Source organism: Sinocyclocheilus anshuiensis, unplaced genomic scaffold, assembly GCF_001515605.1.
Source record: "Sinocyclocheilus anshuiensis isolate Anshui unplaced genomic scaffold, SAMN03320099.WGS_v1.1 scaffold515, whole genome shotgun sequence".
Classification (NCBI taxonomy): domain Eukaryota; kingdom Metazoa; phylum Chordata; class Actinopteri; order Cypriniformes; family Cyprinidae; genus Sinocyclocheilus; species Sinocyclocheilus anshuiensis.
Genome location: NW_015548243.1, coordinates 401195 through 428412, shown reverse-complemented (window position 1 = coordinate 428412; position 27218 = coordinate 401195). Strand labels below are relative to the sequence as shown.

Here is a 27218-nt window from a genome sequence, read left to right as displayed (position 1 = left end):
ACTGCCCAAATGTTCACGCAAAGAAAGAAGGAGTAACTTTTATTCTCGCTGTAGTATTGTTGCCGCCGCCATGTCGTTAAGATACTGTGTGTTTCGTTGTGAAAGTGAAACTACTTTGTTTGGTCTTCCAAAAGAGGACACGACTAGACATCAGTGGTTAAGTTTTATTTACAACACTATGTAGCACCGCTACATATTAATATTGAATTTATGTCAGTGAATTTATGTTTGTCTGGGACTAACCAAATTTGTGGTAAGAGATACGCGATTCAGCTGTTTGTGCAAATATTATGGGGACTATTTTAATTACGAACCGGTGGACTTTGTTCATATGGTTGATGAGGGAGATGTATATATTCTGGGTGTTGGTACAATACACCTCTTTTTGCATTAGAAAATGACTGAACTGTTTTTCTCTTTATTGATGTAACCTCACTCATTTTTAGAGTGTTACAACTGTTCCAGAACAGTTCAAACCAAATAGGCCCTATTCAGATGTGTGCAGCGCATTTTACGGAGAACAAGGACTGTTTCCTGGGAGAATAGCCTACAATGCCGGTGTTCTGACAAATAATGCTGACTCACAGCCTGTAAGTACGTTTTCATATTTAAAGGATTTGCCACTGACGATTCAAACGTGAGTTTTGAGCAGTGTAGAGTAGCACTTGTTGTTTGTCGTTTCTCCGATCACAAATGCAGACATGGTTTTATGTTTACGCGGCGCGATGCAACGTTTAAAAAGACAGTATAAGTCATTATAATCCGTAATTATGTCCCCACTGGATGCAACAAATGCCTCGTTTATAATGGGTTTTATTGTTTTTGTCTTGTCGTCATCGCGCCGGGACACGGCATCACAATATGGCAAGGGGCGTAACATTTCCGTTACACTCTTGAGGTATTCGGCCAAGAGAATCTGGGACACTAAAACTCTTTGTTCCGTTATATTTATCTGAGCGAGAGGGACCACTTTTCAGTAGATGGCCCGAATAATCTTCTCTTACCAAACTGCATTTGAGAAAAATTATTAATGAGGGAATAGAATAGAATACAATAGAACAGAGAATTCTAATAAAAATAAGTTTATACCATTCCAGTGTGTGTAACACCTTATGGTTTTATTAAATAGATGTGTAATACATTACATTTCCTGTTTGTTATCTGCTTTTTATTGCAATTTGAAGAGACCAATAACAATAAAAGCTGATGTTCGTACTGTTATAAATTACAGAGATAAATGTTTCATTTGCTGAATGCTGTGCATTTAATGCACAATGATATAAGGACTGTTTTAGTGCATGTGTGCCACTCTAAATGCTCTCTAAAAATGCACTTTTTGGATTTTGGCAGCTTTTTTGAGAACAAGGACATGCACAGCACATCATCCATCTCTGGAGCTCCCTGTTCAAGATGCATGGCAAACAGTGCTGATATTTCAGTCCTTCTGGTTCCTCTGGACCTCACAGGGAAATATAAGATGATCTTAAAACTCATGAAACCAAAAATGAAGTTTTGCAGCTGTTTGTGCATGTGATTTTATGGCTATCATCTACATGCATGTGTACTAGAAAAACTAAAATTCAATGAATATACAGATGTAAAATTCGGCCGAATTCTAATGCTCAACAAAAGGTTATTAATATTGTTATGTCCCAGCCCAACTTCCTGTTTCAGCAGGGAACATCAACACATGGTGAATGAATGTTTGTCTACACATTCTGTCTTTCTCCAGAGATATCCGCGCAAGCTGTGTTGTGAGCAAATGCATGAAGCACTGTAATGAAAACTTTCTTTTACTGATTTCAGAGAGACAGACTGATTATGCATCTGTCCAGAGCTCACAGGAACCAGGAGGAAAAAACACCGCAGGCCAAACCAGAGGAGCTCCAATTCAACTCAGTTGTATTAGTTAGTTATGAGTAGTTTTGCTAGAGCATCATTCTTATAATCATAATTTTATTTTAAAGTCAACATTAGTGGCCATTCACAACCCTTTATACTTACAGTATAATCCAACATATTTCCAAGTGAACAGATTATTCAATCAGAATTCAGTGAAATTGACTGTGAAAAGTGGGTTTACAAGAAAGCTAGACTGAATGCAAGCTTGCTAAAATAATGTCTAAACAGCTATTTGGATATTGGTTAACATTATCCAATCACCTGCATGGCACTTTTATATGCAGTGTAATAACATTCTTTGAAGTTGTAAATAAAATATATTTCTGTCATGACAACTCTCGGAGGGATTGGCATGGTAACGTACATGACAATGTTAATGTATTTGGTCTTGGCGGAATAGATTTGCTACGCTGCTGCTGCTGCTGCGGCAGAGCAAGTACCGAGATTTGCTACTGCCAATACATCCACAACATGCTGCTGTGAGCATGTAATATTGCTGCTGCACTTATAACATATATGAATAACACTCCTAGCATACATGATCACCCCGTAGCAGATCTATACAGGTGGAGCTGGGGAACGTGGAGGGTTTCTGAAGTGCGCTGCTACTGCTACAGCAAACACTAGCATAGTATTTGAATGTTGAGCAGCGAGCTCATTGGCCACTGATACAGGAGAGAACCAATCAGCTGTGACATGAGATAATGATGTCATTATGTCATATTGAGTTAGATCTATTGGAGAGCAACATCTAGAGTTTCATTCCAGAACTTTGTATGTACAGTATATTAGAGCATGTTTTACAATAAAAAACTATTTCATTCCTTCTACTTCAAAATTTTAATTCAATCCAATACTTGCTGTTTCTTTGTAATAATTTATTAGCAATTTCTGAGTGAAAATTGTTTCTACACCAAGTCTAGCAAAAATGCTTAATTTTACTTTTCTAGAATTTCATTAGGCCTACATATTATCAACATGACAATCTGAGTGAAAATTTGCACTGAAAAATTACTTATTGCATTAGTGACCTGCACAAGTAGAAATATTTCTTGCTGATTTTACATCATGTTTATTTATTTTAAAATGTTCAAAATCCTGTTAAATTCTAGGTTTAAATGCACAACAATCACAGATTTTGAAAGTGCTCTCATTTTTTTTTTCTTTTTTGGATTCACTGTAATTTTACCTATTAATAAAGTACAATCTCTTGCTCTCTCTAGCTCTGTGATCCTGCTGAACTGTGTATTGATCAGCGCGAGTAATTAGATCCCTGTCCTGCCGGTGCATGCGCTGATATTTTTGTGAGCTCTGGGACTCTGGTGCAGCGGTCTTGTGATGTGAGGGAACTACAGTAAACTCTTGTGGTTCATTTTAAACCTTTAAACTGATTGCTGAATGGAAAGCAAACATGACAGACATGTGCAAGAGGAGCATCAATGCAAATACTGCATGTGTTTTTACTTCATCACAGCACAAAACACAGCACTATTTGTTCCTCGGTGACAGTGTCTGGGGAACTGTGCGGCTTAAGACCTTTGTGCTGATTAAACACCTGCAATAATGACCCATGCTTTTCTGACCAGGATATATGCATCGGTCTATACACTGGATAGACTTCTAAAATTAAATCGTAGCATACAACCTCACAACATCCAAAACTCCAGCTGAGCATGTATGGAGAAAGTGCTGAGACAAAAACAATGACATAATTTCATCTGTTTTGAGATAAAGGCCTCAAAAATAAAAAAGTATTTCAGCAATACCAGTTTACAGTGATAGTATTCAATATATACCACACTCTCAGAAATAAAGGTACAAAAGCTGTCACTGGGGCGGTACCCTTTCAAAAGGTACACTTTTCTACCTATTAGGTTCTAATATGTACACTTTAAGTACTAATATGTGTGTGTGTGTGTGTGTGAGGGAGAGAGAGAGAGAGACCCTGGCATTTTTTTGTGATTTACTGTTTTCTACATAAAATCATCCTTCATAAGGTAAAGAACATTCTGTGAAAATGTACCCTTGATATCTTTAATATCGACTGAGTACAAGATTGAATGTCAAAGATTGAAATCATAGTGAAATGAATGGTTGAAATCAAACCTTGATGCTTGTTATCTCATAATTAGATTTTGAGACTTTAGCCTGGATTTCACAGAGAGGGTCTCAAATATATTCACATGGGTCACTTTTGAAGAACGCTATTGAAATTTTCACTGTATTTTCTTGCCCTTGAAGTACATTTTGAAATATGTTTTGGTATATGAAGGCTGAAACTACATATATTTTCAATTTCAAAAATATTTTTTATTGAGCTTCACTGTTTACAAGCCATTTTTAGCATATATTTGAAATTTATTTTACACGGTTCTACCCTGTGTCTAATAACCGTGCTAATACCATAGTAGCATATCCAAAACCCACAGTACTTTCTGTAATTGAGACGAGAGAGCATTCACACACGGCCGCGCACGCAGCTCCCCCTCCTCCCGAGGCTCTTGCTCGATTATGTCATACTTACAAAATTATCGGTTCCTCCGGTGAGATTGTCCGGGCAGAGCACGTAGAACGAGATCCCGGGCTCGGCGTAGAAGTCCAGCCTCCTCTCGTCCACGTCCTCGGCGAAGATCAGGTCAAACGGATTCCCGGAGCACCATTTCTCGGCGGTGTCCACCAGCTCTTTGAACTCCATCCTGCCTGACGGACTGACGGCGCACCTGAGCCGCGGATGATGCTGAGGATGCTGAGGATGCGGATGCTGAGCACTAAGGCTGCGTCGTCATGGTGATCGCAGATGATTCCGGTTCTGGTTCTGCTTCTGCTGCGCTCTCACTGCCTCATATCGGCCTGTAGCTGAGTGTTCCTGATCTGGACCTGCAGGACCGGACCCGCTTCAGCCTCCTGTGCGGAAAACAACGCCTGTCCTCGGGCAGAGTGACGTCACATGACAACACATGCGCCCATCGTTATCAGCTTCACAAAGGACCATCTCTAAAGAGACAGCCGTTCCCCCAAATGTTTACACGGCACACCTACTGAATATTTTCCAAATATATCAATAATCATAATAAATGCCATCTCATTTTGATCTTATATAGTAGATATGAATTATTCTTAACAACAGCAGCAGCCGAAGCAGCAACAACGACATAATACAAACACTAAAATAATAATTATTTAATCTAATTTAAATTTAAAAGCTTGAAATATATATATATTAATAAAATTTAAATTATATATATGCATATGTAAATATGAATTATTAGAGCAACATAATAATAATTAAAAATATACATTTAAATGTAATAAAAATCGTTTTGTAACGAATATTCTATTCTATGTTCTATATTATATCATAGACATTACATTTTGCTGGGTTACACCCAACAGAGACTTAAAGTTAATAGTTAGAAGAACAATAGACTGCATGGTTAGAACTCATTTTCCACATGAAAAGATTTCAGTTGTATATCTATTCTATTCCTCTGGAGTGCGCCATTAGTCTAGTTTTTGGTATTTTTTCTCTGACTAAAGCAGGTCAGTATGCTCATTTGGAAACTGATAAACCTGATAAAACACTTTATGTCACAATACAAACTGATGTTTGTTCTTCATCTACTCATCTCTTTATTTATCTGATCTATAGAAGAAATATTGTTTTTATTGTTTTAATATAATAAATTTTTAGGACTAAAGTAAAAGGGTTTTATATTATATGAACTGTAAACAGGCTCCTGAAAAGCAGAGTGTTACTAATAATTGAACTTTATTTTGAGCATCAGTGTGTCTGTGTTTATGTTTGACACAGACTTTTTTGTTTTGACATCAAATAAGAGCAAACTGGATTGAACCAGGAAAACCTATGCTTGTTTAGTATTTTGCAAACTGATTGAAAAGAAAACAGCAAAGACATTCATCACCTATATGTGCTAACATACACAGAATGAGAGTTATAAATATTTATGAATCATTGGGATTTTAGAGTAAAAAAAAAAACTCACAGTTTAGCGCCTTTAGTGTCTTCAATATTTTTTTATGTCTCTGACAAGGTTGAAAAAGCAAACTAAAAAGTAAATTGGTATTTTAAAAATGTTATTTTTGACAGAATATATGATAAAGTGCTAAAAAGCATTTTGATTAACATATAACACAACATATGCCTTTAAATATGCCTATTTAAATTCTCTATTTAATAAAAAGAAAATGTGCTAAATATATATATATACACTGAACAAAATTATAAACGCAACACTTTTGTTTTTGACGTCACTTTTGACCCCCCAATACAGTAAAACTGCACATTTTAGAGTGGCCTTTTATTGTGGCCAGCCTAAGGCACACCTGTGCAATAATCATGCTGTCTAATCAGCATCTTGATATGCCACACCTGTGAGGTGGATGGATTATCTCGGCAAAGGAGAAGTGCTCACTAACACAGATTTAGACAGATTTGTGAACAATATTTGAGAGAAATAGGCCTTTTGTGTACATAGAAAAAGTCTTAGATCTTTGAGATCAGCTCATGAAAAATGGGGGCAAAAACAAAAGTGTTGCGTTTATAATTTTGTTCAGTGTGTGTATGTATATATATATATATATATGTAAAATAAATATTTGAATAAAAAGGAGGTATGTTGCCTTGGCAATTAATTTAGATAAAATAAGTTGAAGTACAAAAAATGAACCTAAAATATAATGTAAAATGCATGTAAATTAAAACTAAAATGACAACTGAAAATACCTAATTCAAAATATGAATAAATAATGTTCTATTATATAGATAATACTAAAATAAGACTGCTTCAGTGTATCAGTGTGTGCATGTGAACTGCAGTGACCCTCGTGCAGGACAGCGAGTGTTTGTACCGGAGGGGGCGGGCAAGATCTCAGAGCTCCAGCCGCTTCTCATTCTCGAGTCTGCCGGTGTTTTGTGTGAGTTTTTGTGTCTTGGCAGATTAAGTAGCCTATCTTTTGGATATGAGGAAAGATCGTACCCTTTTCTTTTAATCGCGTTTTCTGGCTGTACCTACTAATGGAGTGAGCGCGGATCATCTGAGCCCGTTCTCCCGGACAGAGACCCGCTTTGTTCGACCAGTAGCCAAATAGACGAATCACGTCTGCTATCGAAATGAACGACACGGAGAAAGATAACAAATCTGATGAAGACTCGGTATCCCTGGAGGAAGAGGAGGTTGACCCGAGGATTCAGGTACAGAGCAACACAATCCAGAATTCACATCGGCAGAACCATTTAAACCGGATTAGAGCGAAACCCGACTGAAGGTTGTGTTAAGATATAGGCTATGGATATGTATGTTGTTATAAGCTATATATATACCTTCCCGAAACTAGAACTGAAGATAGACCGAGCCATCAAACTCCGATTGGATTAAAGTCCAATGCAATTGGATTGCATTAATAAAAATTAAAAAATCCAATGCAATTGGATTGCATTAATAATCCGATCAGATAATGTTCTGTTTGTTCAAACAGTTCAGCAGCTGCTGTTTGATCTGATGAGGGGAACCCCATCGTTTCATCAGCTGTTATATTCTGTTACATTGTTTCATTGTTTGCTACACTGAGGAACCGCGTTGACAATCATGTTTACTTTGATGTCATATTTAGAACTCATTTTCCTCTGTAAAGGAAAGAGTTAAGCTCACGTGCACAGTCCTTTTTACAAAGTGTAAGAATAATACGATGCGATGCATTCACTAGAAAACACCTAAAGTGTAAAATGTATGTACATTTGTATGTAGCCTATATCTACACTCTAAAAAATGCTGGGCTAAATATAACCCAGCATTTTTTAGAGTGTATGCTTTTCTCTTGAAAGTGAAGAACCTTTCTGTGTTAGACTGTGTGCTAGTTGTGCTAGCTGAACTGGTTTTTCATCCTCCACCCATGAAAGAAAATAAACGCATGATGTTGTAATGAAAACAACATCTGTGTGTCATCAGCGTGTAGCTAACATTGCAGGAAAAGCACATATGAGCTTAATCTCAGTGTTGGGTTACTTGAATAACACTTTCCAGATGTTGTCGGCCTGCTGGCATTGCAAGAGACAACTTACTGCGATCTTAACTCCCTTCTGCCTCGCTTTATCTCTTCTACAGGGTGAACTGGAGAAACTGAATCAGTCGACAGATAACATCAACAGATGGGAGACCGAACTGGAGGTAAGGTTCACATGCATGCTTTATGGTGTCACTGTTTTCACTGAAAATGGTTGCGGGCGGAATTCCAAAGTGGAAAATGTCTAAACGCTCAGACCCTCCCCCCTTCTGCCACTGACCAATAGGAAGTTTCTTGCATGTGACTGACACACTTTATATCTGTTGAGCAGCAGACAGAGGAAATCTCTTCTATCCGAGTCTGGAATTCCTGCCTTGAAAGCCACAGGCCACGACAGCTAAAGGAGTAGTTTAGGAAAATGTTTGTCATTCCAAACCCAGATGACTTTCTTCCAGAAGAGAAACACACAGAAGTAATTGCCAGTTGCTAAATTGGCATCAGAAACGTTCATTTCCATGTTTTATTTCAGCTGATTTATGATTTCCTTAGAAAAAGCACTGAGATGTTACCATGGTAAATGGCTGGTGTCGATGATAATACCATGGTATAAAAAGTAAAGTATTTCAGAGAATATCATGTTACTACCTACAAAAAAAGAAAACTTTGTGTTAGTGTCAGCAATAATAATTATCAAAGCACAGTGATAATCTATATCTACATTGTTGTAAAATTTGCCATGTATACACTAAAAAATGCTGGGTTAAAAAGGGACAAACCCAGCTATTGGGTTGTTTTGACCCAGCGGTTGGGTTGTTAATAGCTGGGTTTGTCCCTTTTTAACCCAGCATTTTTTAGAGTGTATGGTAACACTTTAGTAGGGACTAATTCTCACTATTAAAGTTGTTTGTTAGCATGCCTGTTATTATTATTACATATTCTGCTTGACTATATTCTACATCCCTAATCCTACCCAATACCTAAACCTAACACCTACCTTACTAATTATTAATAAGCAGCACATTAGGAGTTTGAGGCAAAAGTCATAGTTAATGGTTTGTTAATAGCAAGAACTGGACCTTAAAATAAAGTGTGACCATATATATCTGTGATCATCAGATCTTATTTTGTAAAACACTTGTGAACAGGAATTAATCTCAACTAATGTAGAGTGTGTAATGTAAATGTGTTAATTTATTATTATTGATATGCTATTATAGTATACTTTATGTGCTTTGTCATTTTTTTTTTTATTATACTATTTTTGTTTTAATTAATTTGTATTATATTTTTTGTTTTTTATTTCAATTTTAGTTTTTATTTATTTCCAGTTAATAATTTTAGTGCCTCAACCAAACCCATTTTACTTAGCTGTCAAGCAGGGTTATTATAGTTAACTAAAACTAAAACTGAAACTGAAATTGTTGTTACTTGAAATAACAAGATTAAACTTTATAATTAAAATTTTTTATTTCAGCTAGTTACCAATATAACATTTCTCATCTTTGTGTAGTTTAACTTGATGCACTAAAATAACTAAAAATGAATACAAATATAAAGACGTTTAAAAAAAATGATAAAAATCACCAAAACTTAAACTAAAATTAAAATGACAACTGAAAATATAAAAATAAACTAAATTAAAATATTATTAAAAACTATAACAGTATCTCAATTATATTAAAATAACACTGCTGCCAAGGCAAAATTTCTAATTTTGGTTTGGTTAGTTATTCATCTAATTTTATTTAAGCCTCATTTCAGTTAACAAAAAATGTTTTCAATAGTTTTAGTTTCAGTAACCCTAGAATTTGGACATATGTGTTTTTAAAGTCCTCTTAATTTCAGATTCAGGACTATTTGTTCCTTGTCAGATTGTTTTATAAAATACTCATCCACAGTTCTCTGTATTTGACTCTATTTGGCCTGTGGTTATTCAGCAGAATGAACCAGGAAGTGTCATTCTGTCAGAGGAAGTCTAAATCCCTCTGACGTGCTTTTTGTCATTGAGGTCCTGTGTGGAAGGATGTAGATGTCAGTGTTTTTAAATATGTCATCTGAGCGACCGAACCCACCCGATGACAGATTCATTCAGAGCTGGACACCATATACACACACACTTGCCCTCTGCTTATCTTATGCAACAAACGTGATGGTCTCTTTAGCGTGAGAGGGAGTTTTCTGTTTAGAAAGCAGGGTGTGGATTCTTTCTCAACTGTGTTAAATGCTGAATTGAGTTAGCTGAAGCAGTGCTTTTCAGAGAGCTACAAAAGGCTGATTATTGAAGCGTTTCAGACAGTGCTGTGAAACTGAAAGATGGACGCTCATAATTCAGAGATTCCTGAGCATGCAGTTCACGCTGCCTGGATATGATGAGCCTTTCAATGAACTGAGATTTATTCAGATTTCACAGACTGCATGCACTGTAATGTCTGTCAACACAAAGACAAGTATTCATCTGTCACTGTCTTTTATTCAGTAGTTCATACAGTTGAATTAAATATATTATCCATAATGCATCACAATACTATGATGTCCATGGAAATAGTGTGAGCCTTAGACAGCACTGTTCACTGATGCACATTGCACACAAAAATGCAATTTTAACATCTGAATGGGCCTTAGGAGGGTGAATGCACTTCATTAGGGAACAAAGTTGTGTTTAAGTAATAGTTCAGCCAAAAATGAACACTAGCTGAAAATGTACTCACCTTCAGTCCATCTAAGATGTAGATGAGTTTGTTTCTTCATCAGATTTGGAGAAATGTAGCATTGCATCACTTGTTCACCAGTGGATGCTCTGCAGTGAATGGGTGCCGTCAGAATGAGAGTCCAAACAGCTGATAAAAACATCACAATAATCCACAAGTAATCCACGCCACTCCAGTCCATCAGTTAATGTCTTGTGAAGCGAAAAAACTGTGTTTGTAAGAAACAAATCCATCATTAAGGTGTTTTTTAACTTCAAACAGTTGCTTCCGGTTAAAATCTGAATCAGGAGAGAAATCTGCACAGATCAAGCACCGTTTACAAATCAAAACAGCTCTAAGCTAATATTTTGATGTGAGAGACAACAGGAGATGGACTTTTTCACTTGGGGAAGCGTTATTATGGATTATGGACTCTGGCTGTAAACAATTATTTAAAACAGATTTTGTTTCTTACAAACACAGTTTTTCACTTCACAAGATGTTAACTGATGGACTGGAGTGGTGTGGATTGCTTGTGGATTATTGTGATGTTTTTATCAGCTGTTTGGACTCTCAATCTGACGGCACCCATTCACTGCAGAGCATCCATTGCTGAGACACTGATGCAATGCTACATTTCTCCAAATCTGATGAAGAAACAAACTCATCTACATCTTGAACTAAAGAACTGCACATTAAATTTGACAAATTTGTGAGGTTTGTGCCATCGAGATACAGTGTAACCGACTTTTGTTTGATATACTTGAGTATATGTGCATTTGATTTTAGATTTACTCACCCCAAAAGGTCACTGTTATGTAGGACTCCCGACAGAAGTTTCGTGCCGTCCTAGTGGAGGCCACGGTCAAGCTGGACGAGCAGGTCAAGAAGATCGGTAAAGCCGTAGAAGACTCCAAACCGTACTGGGAGGCCAGGAGAGTGGCGCGTCAGGTGAGCTTCAATCCGTCGTCCATGTTCAGTTTGTTCATAGCAATATCTTACACTGAAGTTTGCAAGGTGTGGATTTTCTGGATTCTTATCTAATCAATGAACACTTAGGAAAAACACTTTATATAGTCATTCACTAATGCCAACAGGAAAGCAGGCTAAAGCACAGAATTATGCAATAAAGGTTTGGCTGTTGAACAGCAGGAAACATCTGAGGAGCAGGTTCAGCAATCGTTCAGAGCCCACAGCCAGCGACAGACTGGAAAACTGGCTATGACTCTCTGAGACGGTCCTCAGCTGGTTCACTTCATATTACTGTACCAGTATGTTAACACAGACACAATGAATCTATGTGTAAACTATGTGGAAATGACTTTAATGGCTTTTTTCTTGGCCACAAAGTAAAAATGTTCACTATACAAATAATATATTTTACTTCAAGGCGTAGTGAAAAGCGCTATACAAATAAACTTGAATTGAATTGAACATTTTTTAAGCAGTGCAAAGTAACTTCAAACTGTTTTACATTGTAAAGTGGCATGAACCAATTGTGTAATCTTTGTTAAACAGTACATTTACATAATTAATGTACTACAATATTCAATGATCAAAGAAATTATGATATAAATATAGAAGCAGTTGTTAAGAAAAACATTTGCCCCAGTTTAAATTCTCATAGTCACATGAGCACCATCCACCCCCAAACCTAGTGCTGTCAGCATTTCAATAATGAACCACCTGCAGTCCAGCGTACAGACATTTGTTTGCAAACAGACTTTGGCATTTCCCATAGATAGAAACAGCTCTGGAGAGAAAACCGAACATGACGTCCTTCTCATGTGTCTAAATGCATGCTTCTCCTCAGAACACAACGACCCACAACACCTTAGCACTGTGACAATTATTACAACATAAATCTGATGTTTCATTTGTACAAGCATCTGTCATTATGTGAAAGTGTGTGCAGTTTAGAACGTCTGCTGTGTGTGAAGAAGGATTTGAGATCCCTGCTGCTTTCAGCCATGAAATGCTCTATATTATCACCTTGTGACAGTGATAAATCAACACAAATGTCACACTCACACAGTCATACAAGAGCTTTTTATATCCAGGAGGTGACTTTGGTGAGAGTGCTCAGCTTCTGTCTCTAACTCAATTATAACGCAGTCAAAACCCAACAGAAGTGGAGTGTTTACGATCACAAATCTCATCAGAAATAAATTTTTTGAAAATACAGTAAAAAAAGATATATTGTGAAATATTATTACAATTTAAAATCACTGTTTCCTATGTGAATATCTGTTAAAATGTATTTTATTTCTGTGATCAAAGCTGAATTTTCAGCATCATTACTCCAGTCTTCAGTGTCACATGATCTTCAGAAATCATTCTAATATGCTGATTTGCTGCTCAAGAAACATTTCTGATTATTATCAATGTTGAAAACAGTTGAGCTGCCCGATATTTTTGTGGAAACCGTGATCCATTTTATTTTTCAGGATTCTTTGATGAATAGAAAGTTCAAAAGAACCACATTTATTTGAAATAGAAATCATTTGTAACATTATAAATGACTTTACTGTACTTTTTAACAATTAAATGCATCCTTACTGAATAAAAGCATTATTATTATTTTTATTTTTTTTTATCTATAATTGCATTAGATAAACTAATTTATGTGCAGTTGAAGTGTCAGGCTCTCATTAGTAAGATGTGAGAAGCCTTCAGACAGTCAGAAGCTCATATTCTCAGTCTATTTTTACACACATTAAAACAAAATGATCTGAGATTAGTCATGAGTGAGTAAAACGCCAACAGGAAAAAGACATCGTCAGCTAATCTTATAAAAGCTCCTGGTAAAACAGGTCATAAATAAGAAGTCATTAGATTTGTATCTCTATGGCATCTGTAAGCATTACTACAGTCAAAAATGACATTTTTACTTTCCTTGATTCATGTTCCTGCTTTCATTGTGAACGATTGATCAAAACGATCAGTCACAACGATGCTTAATAATTCAGGTGGAGTAAATATGTTCAGCGCACACACCTTTCTGCATGTTATCTAATATGATTTAGTGGCTTGAGTTAATCTTGTTATGCATTATATCACTGTGTGTGATCTGTGTAAAGCCTCAAGCATTACTGTGCGGTTTGAGCTTTTTACACTAAATTGGTACTAATTGATGTGTGTGTGACTGTGTGTGTGTGTGTGTGTGTGTGTGTGTGTGTGTGTCTGTGCTGGTAATCAAATGAAGGTGGTCTTGTGTAACTGTCCTGTCATCACTCTGAAAGACCACCATGATCTGTCTGTGTCAGTAGATGAGACAGACGGTCAGCATCAGCACTGCCAGCTGTCCATCTGTCTGATTGCCATCGCCCACTTTACAGCCAATCAGAGCACAGCACATGGCCACGCCTCCACTGACCTACAGCTGACCAGACAGACTGATAGACAGATAGATAGAGAGAGAGAGAGAGAGAGAGAGAGAGAGAGATAGCTCTCGTTCAATTGTTCTGCATCATCTGTCTGTGTTCTGTCTGTGTGTCACGTGAACAGCAGCATCAGACATCAATGACAGACTGCAGCACGTGTCAGCTGACCTCACACCTTCACAGCGTGTGTCTGTGTGTCTGTGTGTGTGAAAGGAGGTTAGAAAAGAGACACACACACACACATTATCATGGACAAATCAAGGTCAGACAGCACATGTTATCCAGATTGAGACTGCATTTGACTGGCTAAAATTAACACCAGTCTCCAATCAAACCACTGAAAGTGCTGGTGCATCATCTCATATGCAAATGTAGAACTATTTTAGTCCATCTCTCCAGCTGGACATTAAAATATGCAAGAAATTGTTTGCACATTTCTGTTCTGCTCTTAAAAACTGCATGCCAACATGCATTTCTTCAGCATAGTATGCACATTTTATGCATGCATCGAATACACAGATGACATACTACATTTGCTGCAAATTGTACACTTAAAGACTTAGATTAAGACAGTTAGACTTAGATTACCCACTGATATTGTTACTATCACACCAATCATTTTATTCATACTATTTGTTCAGTAAGCATTATGCAGTAGTATACAGTGCAAATATGCACATTTTCAGTATTCATGGAATATCTGAATGACCAGCTACATTTGCAAAAATGTGCATGTCCATACATCCCATAATGCATTGCACTTGACTTAACCTTGTATTTATAGTGTGGTGAATGAAAAGTTGTTGTTGTTTTTACGTATTTTCTGGACTTAATTAGTTCAGAAATTTCATAAAGTTTACAAAAAATCTAAATAATAGTTGTCATATCTGAGATAGTAACTGAATTGAGGTCATATGACAACATAGTATACTAGTGTACTACATATGCACTAGTGATAGTGTACTACTAATGTAGTATGTTGGGTTACTGTTGCATACTGCATCACATGCAATTAAAAAAAAAAAGTAGTTGGCATACAGTATACAGTGAAAGTCCTGTCAATATATTCTCCAGCGTCTCCTCATCCCTCGTGTGTGTGCAACGTGACAAATACTCAGTGAACTAGTGCTCCATTTCAGAACACTGGAAATGCAGAACTTCATGTTCAACTGAAAAAGGTAAACATAGGTGCTCACCTGACTGATGCAAGTTCTGTCGGATTGATGTGTTTTCTGATTTGTTGGTTGATTTTGTTTTGCACTTCAGGGCTGCCATAGTTTTCTGCAAAAGCAGGAAAATTAAAGTTTATATCACATGAATTTTGTTATGATAGGAAAGTGATCAGGGACAGAGAAACAGAGAGAGAGCTTGGATTGCATGAATCATGGAGAGTCATGAAGAAAGAGCTGGATTGTTTATTCACTGCTCCACCCAAAAGCCATTAGAGCAGATGGAAAACAGCCATCTTTGTCTCATTTTGGATGTGGTTGTGGAATTCCTCTGGTTTGTAATGGATGCTGGGAGATTTACGCTGTGGCTTGTGCATTACAGTTCTTCATATGTGTCATATATGCATGGAGAGAAAGGTCATAAAAAAAAACAACGAAATAATCAACCTTCCTGTGTGATCATCAGACAGGAGGAAGTGTGTTAAATAAACATACTTCTGCATTTTAGTGAATGCTAACAAAAACACGGGGAAGTTTCCTGCATTTAAAGGAGAGTTATTGTGTCAGCAGAGTGGCTAGTCTCCTCTGTTTCTTCAGGTGGATGAACTTGCTTTGATAGTTGAAGAAGTGGGTCACGGTTTTTAGTATAGGTCAGACAGAGTTTAGGGTGTGCTGAGATGATTCTACATCTTCGGATGATGCTGCTGAGCTCATTAAATATGAATTCGACATGATTTCAGCGAACACCGCTCATGAAAAACCCATCGGCCTCGTGTCTGACCGAGTTTGGGAAAGAAATAGGTTCAGATGCTTGTGCTGCCTGTCAAAAACATTATAACAATATGAGAAACTGAATAAAACAGACAGTGCATTTCTGTTCCGTCCTCAGTGCAGACACTGAGAACTTAACGAGTGTGTGTGAACAGACAGAAGGATGAAGGAGTGTGTGTAATTTTGACCTTAAAATCTCCACGGCAAGTGAGAATTCAATTCTCATCCGGGATGTCAATTCCAGCAGAAACAGAGAAACAAATAGAAACATAATTAGCATAGCTGCTGTTCCAACCAAGCAAAATGTACTTGTTTAACCCAAGCTAAAGAATAATAATGTGCATTTGATCAGATATAACTGCAGTACAAGATTATGAGATGCATTATTTGAATGCTTGGCCAAAGAGATGTGTCTTTAATCTAGATTTAAACGGAGAGAGTGTGTCTGAACCCCGAACGTTATCAGGAAGGCTATTCCAGAGTTTGGGAGCCAAATGCGAAAAAGCTCTACCTCCTTTAGTGGACTTTGCTATCCTAGGTACTACCAAAAGTCCAGAGTTTTGCGACCTTAGGGAGCGTGATGGATTGTAGCGTGGTAGAAGACTAGTTAGGTACACAGGAGCTAACCCATTAAGGGCCTTATAGGTAAGTAATAATATTTTGTAACTGATACAGAACTTAATAGGTAGCCAGTTCAGAGACTTTGAACAGAGAAAATTGGGGTAATATGATCATATAACAGTGGAAACTAATCCCGTATTTTCTGATAATATTACCAAGGGGCAACATGTATATTGAAAATAGTAGAGGACCTAGGACAGATCCTTGTGGCACTCCATATTTTACTGGTGATAATTGAGACGACTCCCCATTTAAATGAACAAAGTGGTAGCGATCGGACAGGTAGGATCTAAACCATCTTAAAGCCTGCCCTTGAATACCTGTATAGTATAGTACCTGTATAGAATCTTCCCTGACGTAACTCTAATCTGTCATTACAGTGTTTACAGAGCTCAGCTTCACCTCACCTTGACCCTGTGAGTGAAAGTGTCTAAAGGCTTGTGTCAGCTAAGAAAGTGTGACTTAAGCAGACACATGATCATTTGAAGTAGTTAAAGTAATGAAGCTGCTTGATCTCAATAAATATGTACTAACAAAATAGTAGCCATCTGAAATGGTGATAAAAACAGATGAAAAAATCCCACAGATGCACATTTGCACATCTTTTCAGAACAAACAGGAAGAAAACACCTAGCAGCCACCCAGAAAGCCCTAGAAACCACATATAGCAACACCCCGGCAACCACCCAAAACTTTCTATTCACCAAAGAATCCTGAAAAATAAAATTTATCACAGTTTCCACAAAATATTTAGCAGCACAACTGTTTTCAACATTGATAATAATCAGAAATGTTTATTTGAAATTGTAATAATATTTCAAAATCTAACTGATTTTACTGTATTTTTAACAAATAAATGCAGCCTTAGTGAGCAGAAGAGACTTACAAAAACATAAAAAAACAGACAACATCGTATAGGATCTTTAAGGTCTTTAGACACGCAGGTCATCATGAGTTACATAACAACAACAATCATTTCTCCAGACCCTGCCGGACCCACACTGTAGCTCTTTGTGATGGAGCAGCTCACTCAAAACCACACTATTATAAGCCACACACAATGACTGTTTAGCATATGAGGAGAAATGCATCATCTCTCATTATCTGTAGTGTATGATGCAGTTCTGCATTATTCTGTGGTCATGCGGTGCATGATGATCGGTTGAGTCAGTTGATTTTTTAATAGCCAATATTTATAGAGCAGTTTTCACAATTGCTGATATAAAGAATATAATATACACTACCATTTAAAAGTTTATAGTCAATACGATTTTTGTTTTTGAAAGAAATTAGTACTTTTATTCAGCAAGGATGCACTGATCAAAAGTGGCAGTAAAGACATTCATAATGTTATTATTATATTCTGTTTCAAATGAATGCTCTTCTTTTGAACTTTCTATTCATCAAAGGATCCTGAAAAATAAAATGCATCACAGTTTCCACCAAAATATGAAGCAGCACAACTGTTTCCAACACTAATAATAATCAGAAATGTTTCTTGAGCAGCAAATCAGCATATTAGAATGATTTCTGGAGGATCATGTGACACTGAAGACTGGAGTAATGATGCTGAAAATTCAGCTTTGATCACAGAAATAAATTACATTTTAAAATGTATTTACTTAGAAAACGGTTATTTTAAATTGTAATAATATTTCACAATATTACTGAGTTTACTGTATTTTTAATCAAATAAATACAGCCTTGGTGAGCAAAAGACATTAAAAAATCTTACCGACCCCAAACTTTTATAAGGCAGTATACAAATATAATATAATACAGTTTAATGTAAACAAATGAGACTTAAAGAAAATTGCTGAAATTAAACAAACACTTTGCAACTTATGCAAATATCAGTCTGGGTAATGTATGAGTCTATTACTAGCTATTCAGAGCTGAGGGTTCAGCGCCGTGCCCACGCAGACAGGCCATCACATCCTTGTGTTGGCAGTGGGCTAAATGCAACTTTTGTTTACTGCAGTACATGCATTGTTTCATCATGTTGAATGGTCAGTTCTGAACAATGCTCTGAAAGGTCAGTTCTGGACACGTTTGACGTGACGCATTAGCTAACACGTTCATGAACTCAAGGAAACTAAGTGTGCCCTTCATCTCAGCGGTGCAGCGTGACGTCTGAGTGTGTGAGTCATCCACTACATCTCTACAGCTCTCTCCACCTGTACACTCCACTTAACACTTCAGCTGAGGACTGTGTGTCCATAATCAGGCCAGTGCAAAAACAGAAGCACAGTAGCACTGACCGAGCCACTGACTCTGCTGTGATTTTCAATGGACTGTGACACACATAAAGCATGCAAAAAATAAAGAAAAAGACATTATAAAAGTTAATAAGAAACTAGTATGATAATATCACTTTAAAGTAATTTTGTTCATGTAAAGTTATCCATTTTGTCAATCTCCTGTCACGACTGTAAAGCTGGTAAACATTTGCATGATATAAGGATACAAGAAATTAACTGCAATGCAAAAAAAAAATACATATATATTTTCCAATTTAATATTTTTGCCTTGTTTTCCACTGCAAATATCTGAACATTCTCAAATTAAGATGCAAGCAAAATGACTTGAGATACTAAGTTTTGTTTTCTGAAAATTATATTAAAATTAAGCTTCAAACAAGAAAAAAGAAATTGCCAATAGGATCAAAAAAATTTACTTAAGTGAACGTTTGATTATTTTTCTGACCACACTGGCAGACTTTTTTTTTTTAAGCATAAACTTTTTTTTTTTAGAAAACACAATTTAAGAAGTCTTTTTGCTTCTCAAGTTAATGTATCTTGATTTAGCAAAGTTGAGATGTTTTGGAAACACAGTAATGCATACTTATAAATGCTCATTTATCATTCTAGAAAAGACAAAATTACAATTCTGACAACTTCACAGCTCAAATAATATATTAATAATACATGTGCAACTGAATTTACAGAATTACAAGCACTAAAGAAAAGCACAAGCTGCTTTGAAATAATATTTCAAGTTCTTGACTATAAACAGAGTTCTTGTTTGGTTTGATAATCTGAGTTTAAATAGTTTTGTGCTTAACTCTATAGATAGCATCTGTGATTAATTTGCACTGAACCTTAAACATTCCTTCAAAATCTGAAGGTTGCTGAGTTTAGAGGATATAACTAAGAAATACCTCATGAAGTGAGTGATACAGTGGGGTGAGATTGAGCTTTATGAAATATACAGTAGCCTCTTGTCCAAGCTTTCTTTATGAATTCCTTAGCAGAATATAGATTTGAATAATGTAAGAGGGATCGTCTCTAAATGAGAAGCTCGTCCCGCAGAGAGACAGAGACTGCAGCGGTCACATGACCAATTAAACCTGAGCGGCTAATGCTAATCTGGCTAATCTGTCAGCACTGATAGGAATCACAGGGATTTAATGTTGTTTCAGTCTCAGACGAGACAGAGGAATGTGACATCACTGTGGTGTTATTGTAGTGTCATTAATATATTATTATAGTTTTTATGAAATTTTGAATTAGCTTTTTTATATTTTCCATTTTTATTTTAATTTTAGTTAAAGTTCTAGTAATTTTGTTGAGTGTTTGTTATTTTTAATAATTTTTTTTAAATGTCTTATAGTTTCTTTTATTTCTGTTTTACTTTGAGTTATTCTTTTTTCAATAAATTAAGTTTTTAATATATTTTATTTTATTTTAAGTAACCAAAAATATGCTGCATCATCAGCACTAATAATGTTTCATTGAGGGAAATTAAAAGAAAACAAAATAAGGTCCAATTAGTTAGTTTAATTAAGTTTTATTAATATTTTAAATTAGTGGTTATTTTTATATTTTCTATTTTACCTATTTTTAAAATGAATTTAAATGAATGAATTTCAGTTTATTTATTTGTATTTTTTGTCTGTATACGTAGTTCTTATTCATTTTTATATCCGTTTTAGTTATTTTAGTACTTGAGAAATGATGCCTTTGCAACTAGCATTACTTTTAATGTTATTTTATTTCAAGTAATAAAATGATTTTTTTTATGATTTTTAGTTTTCATTTTAAAAATGTACCAATTTTAGTCATGTAGCTGAGAAATATAAAGTCACTTAAATAACACTCGTTCTTTCTTCATTGGTAGAAACTTCCCAGCAGAACTTCTCACACTGTAGTGCATGGCACTTTATGTGGTAAATTTGCGTCATTAATATGAGCAGCAAATGAGTGATTATCGACAGCAGCTGTTTACTGCTGTATCCTGGTAACACTAAGGAAGCATCATCATCACTTATGTAATGTCTTAACATGTGCTCGCTTGCAACTGTCATCAATGCACTGCAAGAGATGAAGAATATGAGCTGCTGAGACATGCATCATGTATTAGTCTGCAGATAACACCGGGTTGCTTTACGAGTTGCTTTCAAAAGTTTGGAAAGCAAACAGCTCGTTCTTCACCAAATCTGTGAAAGCATCCTCAGTCTCTGAAGTTTTCGTCTTTCAGGCTCAGGTTGAAGCTCAGAGAGCCACGCAGGAGTATCAGCGGGCCATCGAGATCCTCCGGGCCGCGAAGGAAACCATCGCTCTGGCCGAGGAGCGTCTGCTGGAGGAGGACAGCCGGCAGTTTGACTCGGCCTGGCAGGAGATGCTCAACCATGCCACCCAGAGGGTGAGAGTCACAACACAACTGATAAAACCATAAGCCATACGGTCCTTTAGTGTAGGCCACTGTTCTTTTGTGCATTATGCTATGCAGTTAATTTCTCTGAATTGCTCTGATTGGCTGTTCCAGGTGATGGAGGCGGAGCAAAGCAGGACACGCAGTGAAATCGAGCACAGAGAAACAGCAGCTAAATACAACGCCGCCATCAGCCACATGAGACAACTGGAGAAAAAACTCAAACGCACCATCAACAAGTCCAGGTCAGAGGACACAAGTCAGTGTTTTTGATATACATACACTACTGCTCAAAAGTTTGGGGTCGGTATTATAATTTTTTTTTAATTAATGTTTATATTCAGAAAGGATGCATTAAACTGATTAAAAGTGACAGTAAAGTCATTCATAATGTTACAGGAGATTTCGATTTCAAATAAATGCTGTTCTTTTTTTAACTTTCTATGAACTTTCTATTCAATTTTTTTTTGTGAAAAAAAAGCACAGCTGTTTTCAACATTGATAATAATCAGAAATGTTTCTTGAGCAGCAAATCAGCATATTAGAATGATTTCTGAAGGACACTGAAGACTGGAGTAATGATGCTGAAAATTCAGCTTTACATCACAGGAATAAATTACATTTTAACAGATATTCACATAGAAAACAGTTATTTAAAATAGTAAAAATATTTCACAAATTTTGATGTATTTTTGATAAATAAATGCAGCCTTGGTGAGCAGAAGAGACTTCTTTCAAAACATTAAAAATCTTACCAACCCCAAACCTTTGAACAGTAGTGTATTTAAAATAAACGTATATTTTTCACTCTCTCTTGATGTCAAAACTGTTACAAAACATTTAAAAACTCCCCACACTGAATATGATGATATAATGGGCAAAACTCAAAGTGTCTGAGGCATTTACATAATGATCATACATATAAATCATGTTGTAATGGACATAAAACGAAGACTCCCTAAAATCTTGCTGGAACAAGTTCTGTAAGCACATGTTCTGCAGGGTTTGCATCACATGAACTCACTTCAAGCGTGTTAATATTTGGGAATAAAATGATTTTTCCTTCAGAAAAGCCACAGAGTGTTTCCTCTCTGATGGAAATGAGAGTCGAGTGTTTTGTGGGCCCCTCCGCGGGCCTCTGCTCCGCTCTGCTGTGTTTGGGTTGTGGATGGAAGTGTAATTCAGTGGGACGCGTCTCTAATGGGTTCCAGATGTGCTTCTGCTGCTGGAATGTGCCGGTCCTGCTGTTGCCATGGAAACTGGCTCTGACACTCACTCTGCTCTGATCTTTCTCTTTCTCTCCCTCTGCAGGCCGTACTTTGAATTAAAGGCCAAGTATTATCTACAGCTCGAGGTACGCCAGTTTTTATTTTGTACAAAAAAATATTCTAAGAATGATTCATACCAAACTGAAAAAAATAAATTATATTTTATCTGAATAAAAATGAAGGCTAATTTTAATATATATATATATATATATATATATACACACACACATAATTTTATAAAATAGTATTTTATTTAATCTGAATTTAGTTAAATTGCAATGGTTTATGCATTATTGTGGTAATGAATTTATGTTGATGTTTATAAATAAATCATTGTATTACAGTATGTTTATATTATTTTTTTTAAATACTTCAATTAAATGTAAACAAATTAATATTTTTAAATGTATATTTAAATATATTTGAAAACATTAAATGATGTTTTAATATATTTTTATAAAAAATACAGTACGTAATATAGTAATGAGAATCACCTTTAAAAATGATGGAAATTACTAAATAAACAAACAAATAAATAAACAAACCATCCAGACACATTACGTACAATTTGTAATGAGTAATTTTTTTTTTTTATTATTTAAAAAAATATTTCAATTAAGTCTAAATATAATTAAAAATAATACTTTACAAATATTTTAAAAAGTATATTTAAATATATAAAAATATTTTGTTATTATTATATATTTTAATATATTTTATATTTTGTTAATGTAATACACTAATGAGAATCTCAGGAGAAACACCATTAAACATGGGTAATTACAAACAAACAAATAAAACATCCAGGCATATTCATTTGGGGAGAAATTGGTCTAATTTGTCATAAAAATAATGTCACAGTGTAAAAACATCGTAATTATCCTAAAGTAGCCTTCATTTTCTTTAGTCAAAAAAATTTTTTTTTTCTTTTTTTCAATATCAGGAAGAAATGTGAGTTTTTGGATGGTTTTAGTAATGCATGAATATTCTTTTTCGAAACACAAACTAACATGTAGATTTGATCTGATTTTGATCATAATTATTTGTGACCTGTTCTCCGCTTCTCCTTGTCCTCCCATACAGCAACTGAAGCGACGGGTTGACGAGCGTCAGGCTAAACTCACCCAGGCCAAAGCCGAGTATCGGACCGCCCTTCGTAACCTGGAGACCATCTCAGATGAGATCCATGCACGGCGCCGACTGTCTGCCATGGGGCCCCGGGGCCGAGGGGTGGGGGCCGAAGATGACGGGACTGTCACCGATGACATCGAAAACTTCAAAATGGAGTCTGACGGCATATCGAGTAAGTGAGATCACACATTAATGCCAAGATTTGATTGTAATTCAGAGTGAAAGTCTCTCAGTTTGATTTAGCTTCAACTGTGCCTGTTTTAGACGGCATAAACAACATTTGAGCTAATACAGTGGCACAAAAAAGTGATTATGAACTATGAATTTTAATGCATCAGATAACAAAATATCATATTTTCCCATATTAAACCTAACACAATTCTATTTGTGCTATTTGCTTATTTTTTTCAGGGCCACTGTATGTATTAAATCAGTATGTAATTAATTCAGTACTATTAATGATATGAACTTGTTTTTATAATGAATTAACTTTACACTGCTATTGAACCAAATCTGAATCAAAACTCATCTCACTTGAGCTGAATTATGAAACTACTTTAGAAGCAGAATTTTAATTAGTCTAATGTTTGATCAAATTTGCATCACAGATTCTATTTTTTTACTTTGAATTAAAGGCAAAACATTATCAGCTTCATGTTCATCCCAAAATCAAAGAAAGAAAATGTAATTTTATATATTAAAAATATTATGTATGATAAAATATTTTATATTACAATATTTTTTAATACTGAACTCATAATTGTTCAACTTTACAGTTAATGAACCGAATCTGAACAAACACTGAAATTGAGCTGAATAATAAAACTGTTGTCTTTTTCGAGCTGCTTTACAGCAGAATTTGTCTCATTGCATCATTGATTCTGTTACTCTCTTGTTTAATGCTGTGAAGCTGCTTTGAAACAGCATCTACTGTTTAAAGCTCTATAGAAACTAATGTGATTTGACTTGACCTGTCTTCAACAGGAATTGTTTCCAGTCTCCATTCAACAGCATGAAGTTAAGTTGGAGACTAAATGCATTCTGTGTTTGTTGTACAGTGATGTCTGTGAATTTCGAGGACAGCTGTAACGGCTCGCCATCAGAGGACGATCCTGAGACCCAGTCCACCTGCAGCATGAGCTCCACGTCTGCTCCTCTCGACCTGCCCTGTCCTTCCTCCTCCTCCTCCTCCTCCTATCCTCTGCTCTCTTCCTCCTGCCCGTACCCTTCCTCTTCCTCCTCCTCCTCGTCCCTCTCTGTCTGTCCTGACCTGCTCCAGCTGCCAGGCTCGGGGTCTCTGGAGGGTTTTGAGCAGGTGTCTCCGGTGCTGGGCCCTCGTAGTGAGTGCAGCGGGGCCTCGTCACCCGACTGTGAACAGGAAAGAGGTGAGAGACAAAAGACCTTGAACTATGAGAACTGTATGGAGTAATAAAGTTACAGGCCAACTAGCAAACTTTTTTTTTTTTTTTTACTTAATTTTACTCATATCTTGTGAGTGTAAAAGAGTGTTAATTTTACTCGTATCTTGTGAGTGTTCTTGGTTCAAATTAAGGTCAATTGACAGAATGTGTGGCATAATGTTGATTTTCCACAAAAATTAATTTACAGTGGTAGTAATTGGGGCTGATGTGTAAAGATATTATAGCTCATTTAAACCAAAACTAAATAAACTTTAATGAAATAAGAGAATAAAATGTTATCTATTTATTTTAATTAGGCAACATTTGTAATTTTCCTTTAGAGTTACTACTAAAATATCTGAAACTGAAATAAAAATTAAAAATGAATACTTTTAAAATGAACAAAAACTATATTAGCATATAAAAACTAAAAATGACAAAAACACAACAAAACTTTAACTAAAATGAAAATGGAAAACATAAAATATGAAAAATATGAGAATAAAATTAATTCAAAATATTAATAAAAACTGTAATAGTATGATACTAAAATAACTTTGCCTTTAAAAACTTTAAAAATGTACTCGTAAATGTATTTTTTTTTGTAATTTTACAACTTTGTTGACATAACAATATACGGCAAACCCTAACTGTAAAACAGATGAAGTAATACACAAATGTTTAATAAAATTAATTTCCATTAGAAGTGCTCCATAACCCTTTTTTCAGAAAATGACAGGAAAGAGTAGTTTTTTTTTGTTTTAGTTTTTTTGTGGTAATCAACATTATGCCACGCATACTGTGTGTAATAATTTTAATACATTTGAAAGAATTAATTACATTTTTAAAGCTTTATGCATTCATATGATAACCACGGTTTTTGATGATAAATTTGTGTTAAATCATAAGGAAATCCAGAAAAATTTAAACGGACAACTCAGAATTTTTTTTGGGGAAAAAAAACAATTAATGTCCAAATTTAATTAAATTAGAAAATTGTTATTTATAAATTCAATTGATTAGACATGCTTTTGAGTTTGATAAAACTTGATCAAATTTGATAAAACCATTAAATTGGAATCCAGAGCAATTCAAATGAAAAACATTTGTGTTTTTTGTGTTCTCTAACAGGTGAGAGGGCAGAAGGAGCAGAAGTTAAACCTGAACCTTCAAACAACATCAGCAGTCAGAAAAGCTCCCGCCTGGAGAAGAGCCTGCGCAGTTTATCTCTCGATGACGACACAGACGCTCATCCATTCACTGTGACCTCAAACACAGCAGCAGTGCTGCTTCTCAACAGTGTTTAAGAAGCCCACCTTCCCACCACCTGCTCCAACCAAACCTTCAGCGCAGGGGCCCGTATCTGAGACGACAGTATGATGCATCAAAGGAACCATTGTGAAACTGCTATCATCTCAGTGTTACAGAGAGCTCATCTCAGACTGGTTTGAAGCCAGAAAAACCATGAAGTATTAGAATCGTCGTGCAGACATCAGCTATGAAGTGACTAGAACTATTGAACTTTTCATCATCACTGAGTGGATGTTCTTCATGTCTTGTTTTCTGTCCTTTGCGTCTCACTAGCTGATTCAAAACTGGCTGGATTTTGATGAATTAGAATGGATGAAACCACCTGATTCTCCAACGACTGGTTGTGTAAATGAAGCTTGCCTCTGAAAATCGGCCAGTGTGATGCCAGCACTTGTTTTTCACTCTTGTCTTACTCTATGTTTTCCACTCCACAGGTCATAACGTAAAGAGGGACTCACGTAGTTCAAAGCTATATATTTATACTCAACGTTTATCTCGCTATCATGATGTTATCGATGTGTTTTCATGCAAGTTCTTATTTGTGTAATAAACAGATGCTCACAGCACCAGTCTCTTTCCACTGTTATGATTTCACACAGTAAGATGTCTTTATTACAAAACATGGTCTTGATCTTGTAATCTTGGTCTTGAGATCTCACCAGACCTCATAAACAAGGCCTCAGTCTCAAACTCAAAGAAATAATTCACCCATATGACAGATTTTCATGGAACAGGAAAAGATAAGTTTTGACAAATACTTTTGATTTTTCCCAAAATCATTCAGTGAAAATAATTAATAACTTGTTATAAATAACCAAAAGTTTATTTGTAAAAAAAATAATAAAAGCAAATGTTCTATTTAACTTCCGTCTAGCATTATAAATGAGTTCAAAAATGTATT

General features: G+C 35.7%; 2 protein-coding genes across 2 annotated transcripts in view; one reads left to right on the top strand and one right to left on the bottom strand.

The window, feature by feature from the left end:
* The window catches only part of LOC107655113 (maturin-like), an 8771-nt gene extending 3891 nt beyond the window's left edge, over positions 1-4880 (bottom strand). Inside the window, exon 1 of the mRNA XM_016442530.1 lies at positions 4427-4880. Within this exon, the coding sequence (XP_016298016.1) occupies positions 4427-4597 (171 nt within the window). The 5' untranslated portion in view covers positions 4598-4880. The remainder of the gene's footprint in view (positions 1-4426) is intronic.
* Positions 4881-6784: 1904 nt separating this feature from the next.
* On the top strand, positions 6785-26878 carry LOC107655112 (SH3 domain-binding protein 5-like). Its single transcript, XM_016442529.1, has 9 exons — positions 6785-7114; positions 8025-8087; positions 11433-11561; positions 21034-21198; positions 21322-21452; positions 22519-22561; positions 23559-23778; positions 24665-24991; positions 26138-26878. The coding sequence occupies exons 1-9, from the start codon at positions 7034-7036 to the stop codon at positions 26311-26313; spliced, it is 1335 nt and encodes a 444-aa protein (XP_016298015.1). The 5' UTR covers positions 6785-7033; the 3' UTR covers positions 26314-26878.
* Positions 26879-27218: the final 340 nt, after the last annotated feature.

Bases quoted from the DNA above. Each gene is read 5' to 3' on its own strand.
- LOC107655112 (XM_016442529.1), top strand. From the start codon at position 7,034: ATGAACGACACGGAGAAAGATAACAAATCTGATGAAGACTCGGTATCC. The intron at 21,453-22,518 runs GTCAGAGGACAC...CTCCCTCTGCAG, and splicing joins CGCACCATCAACAAGTCCAG to GCCGTACTTTGAATTAAAGG. The intron at 23,779-24,664 runs GTAAGTGAGATC...TTTGTTGTACAG, and splicing joins GGAGTCTGACGGCATATCGA to TGATGTCTGTGAATTTCGAG.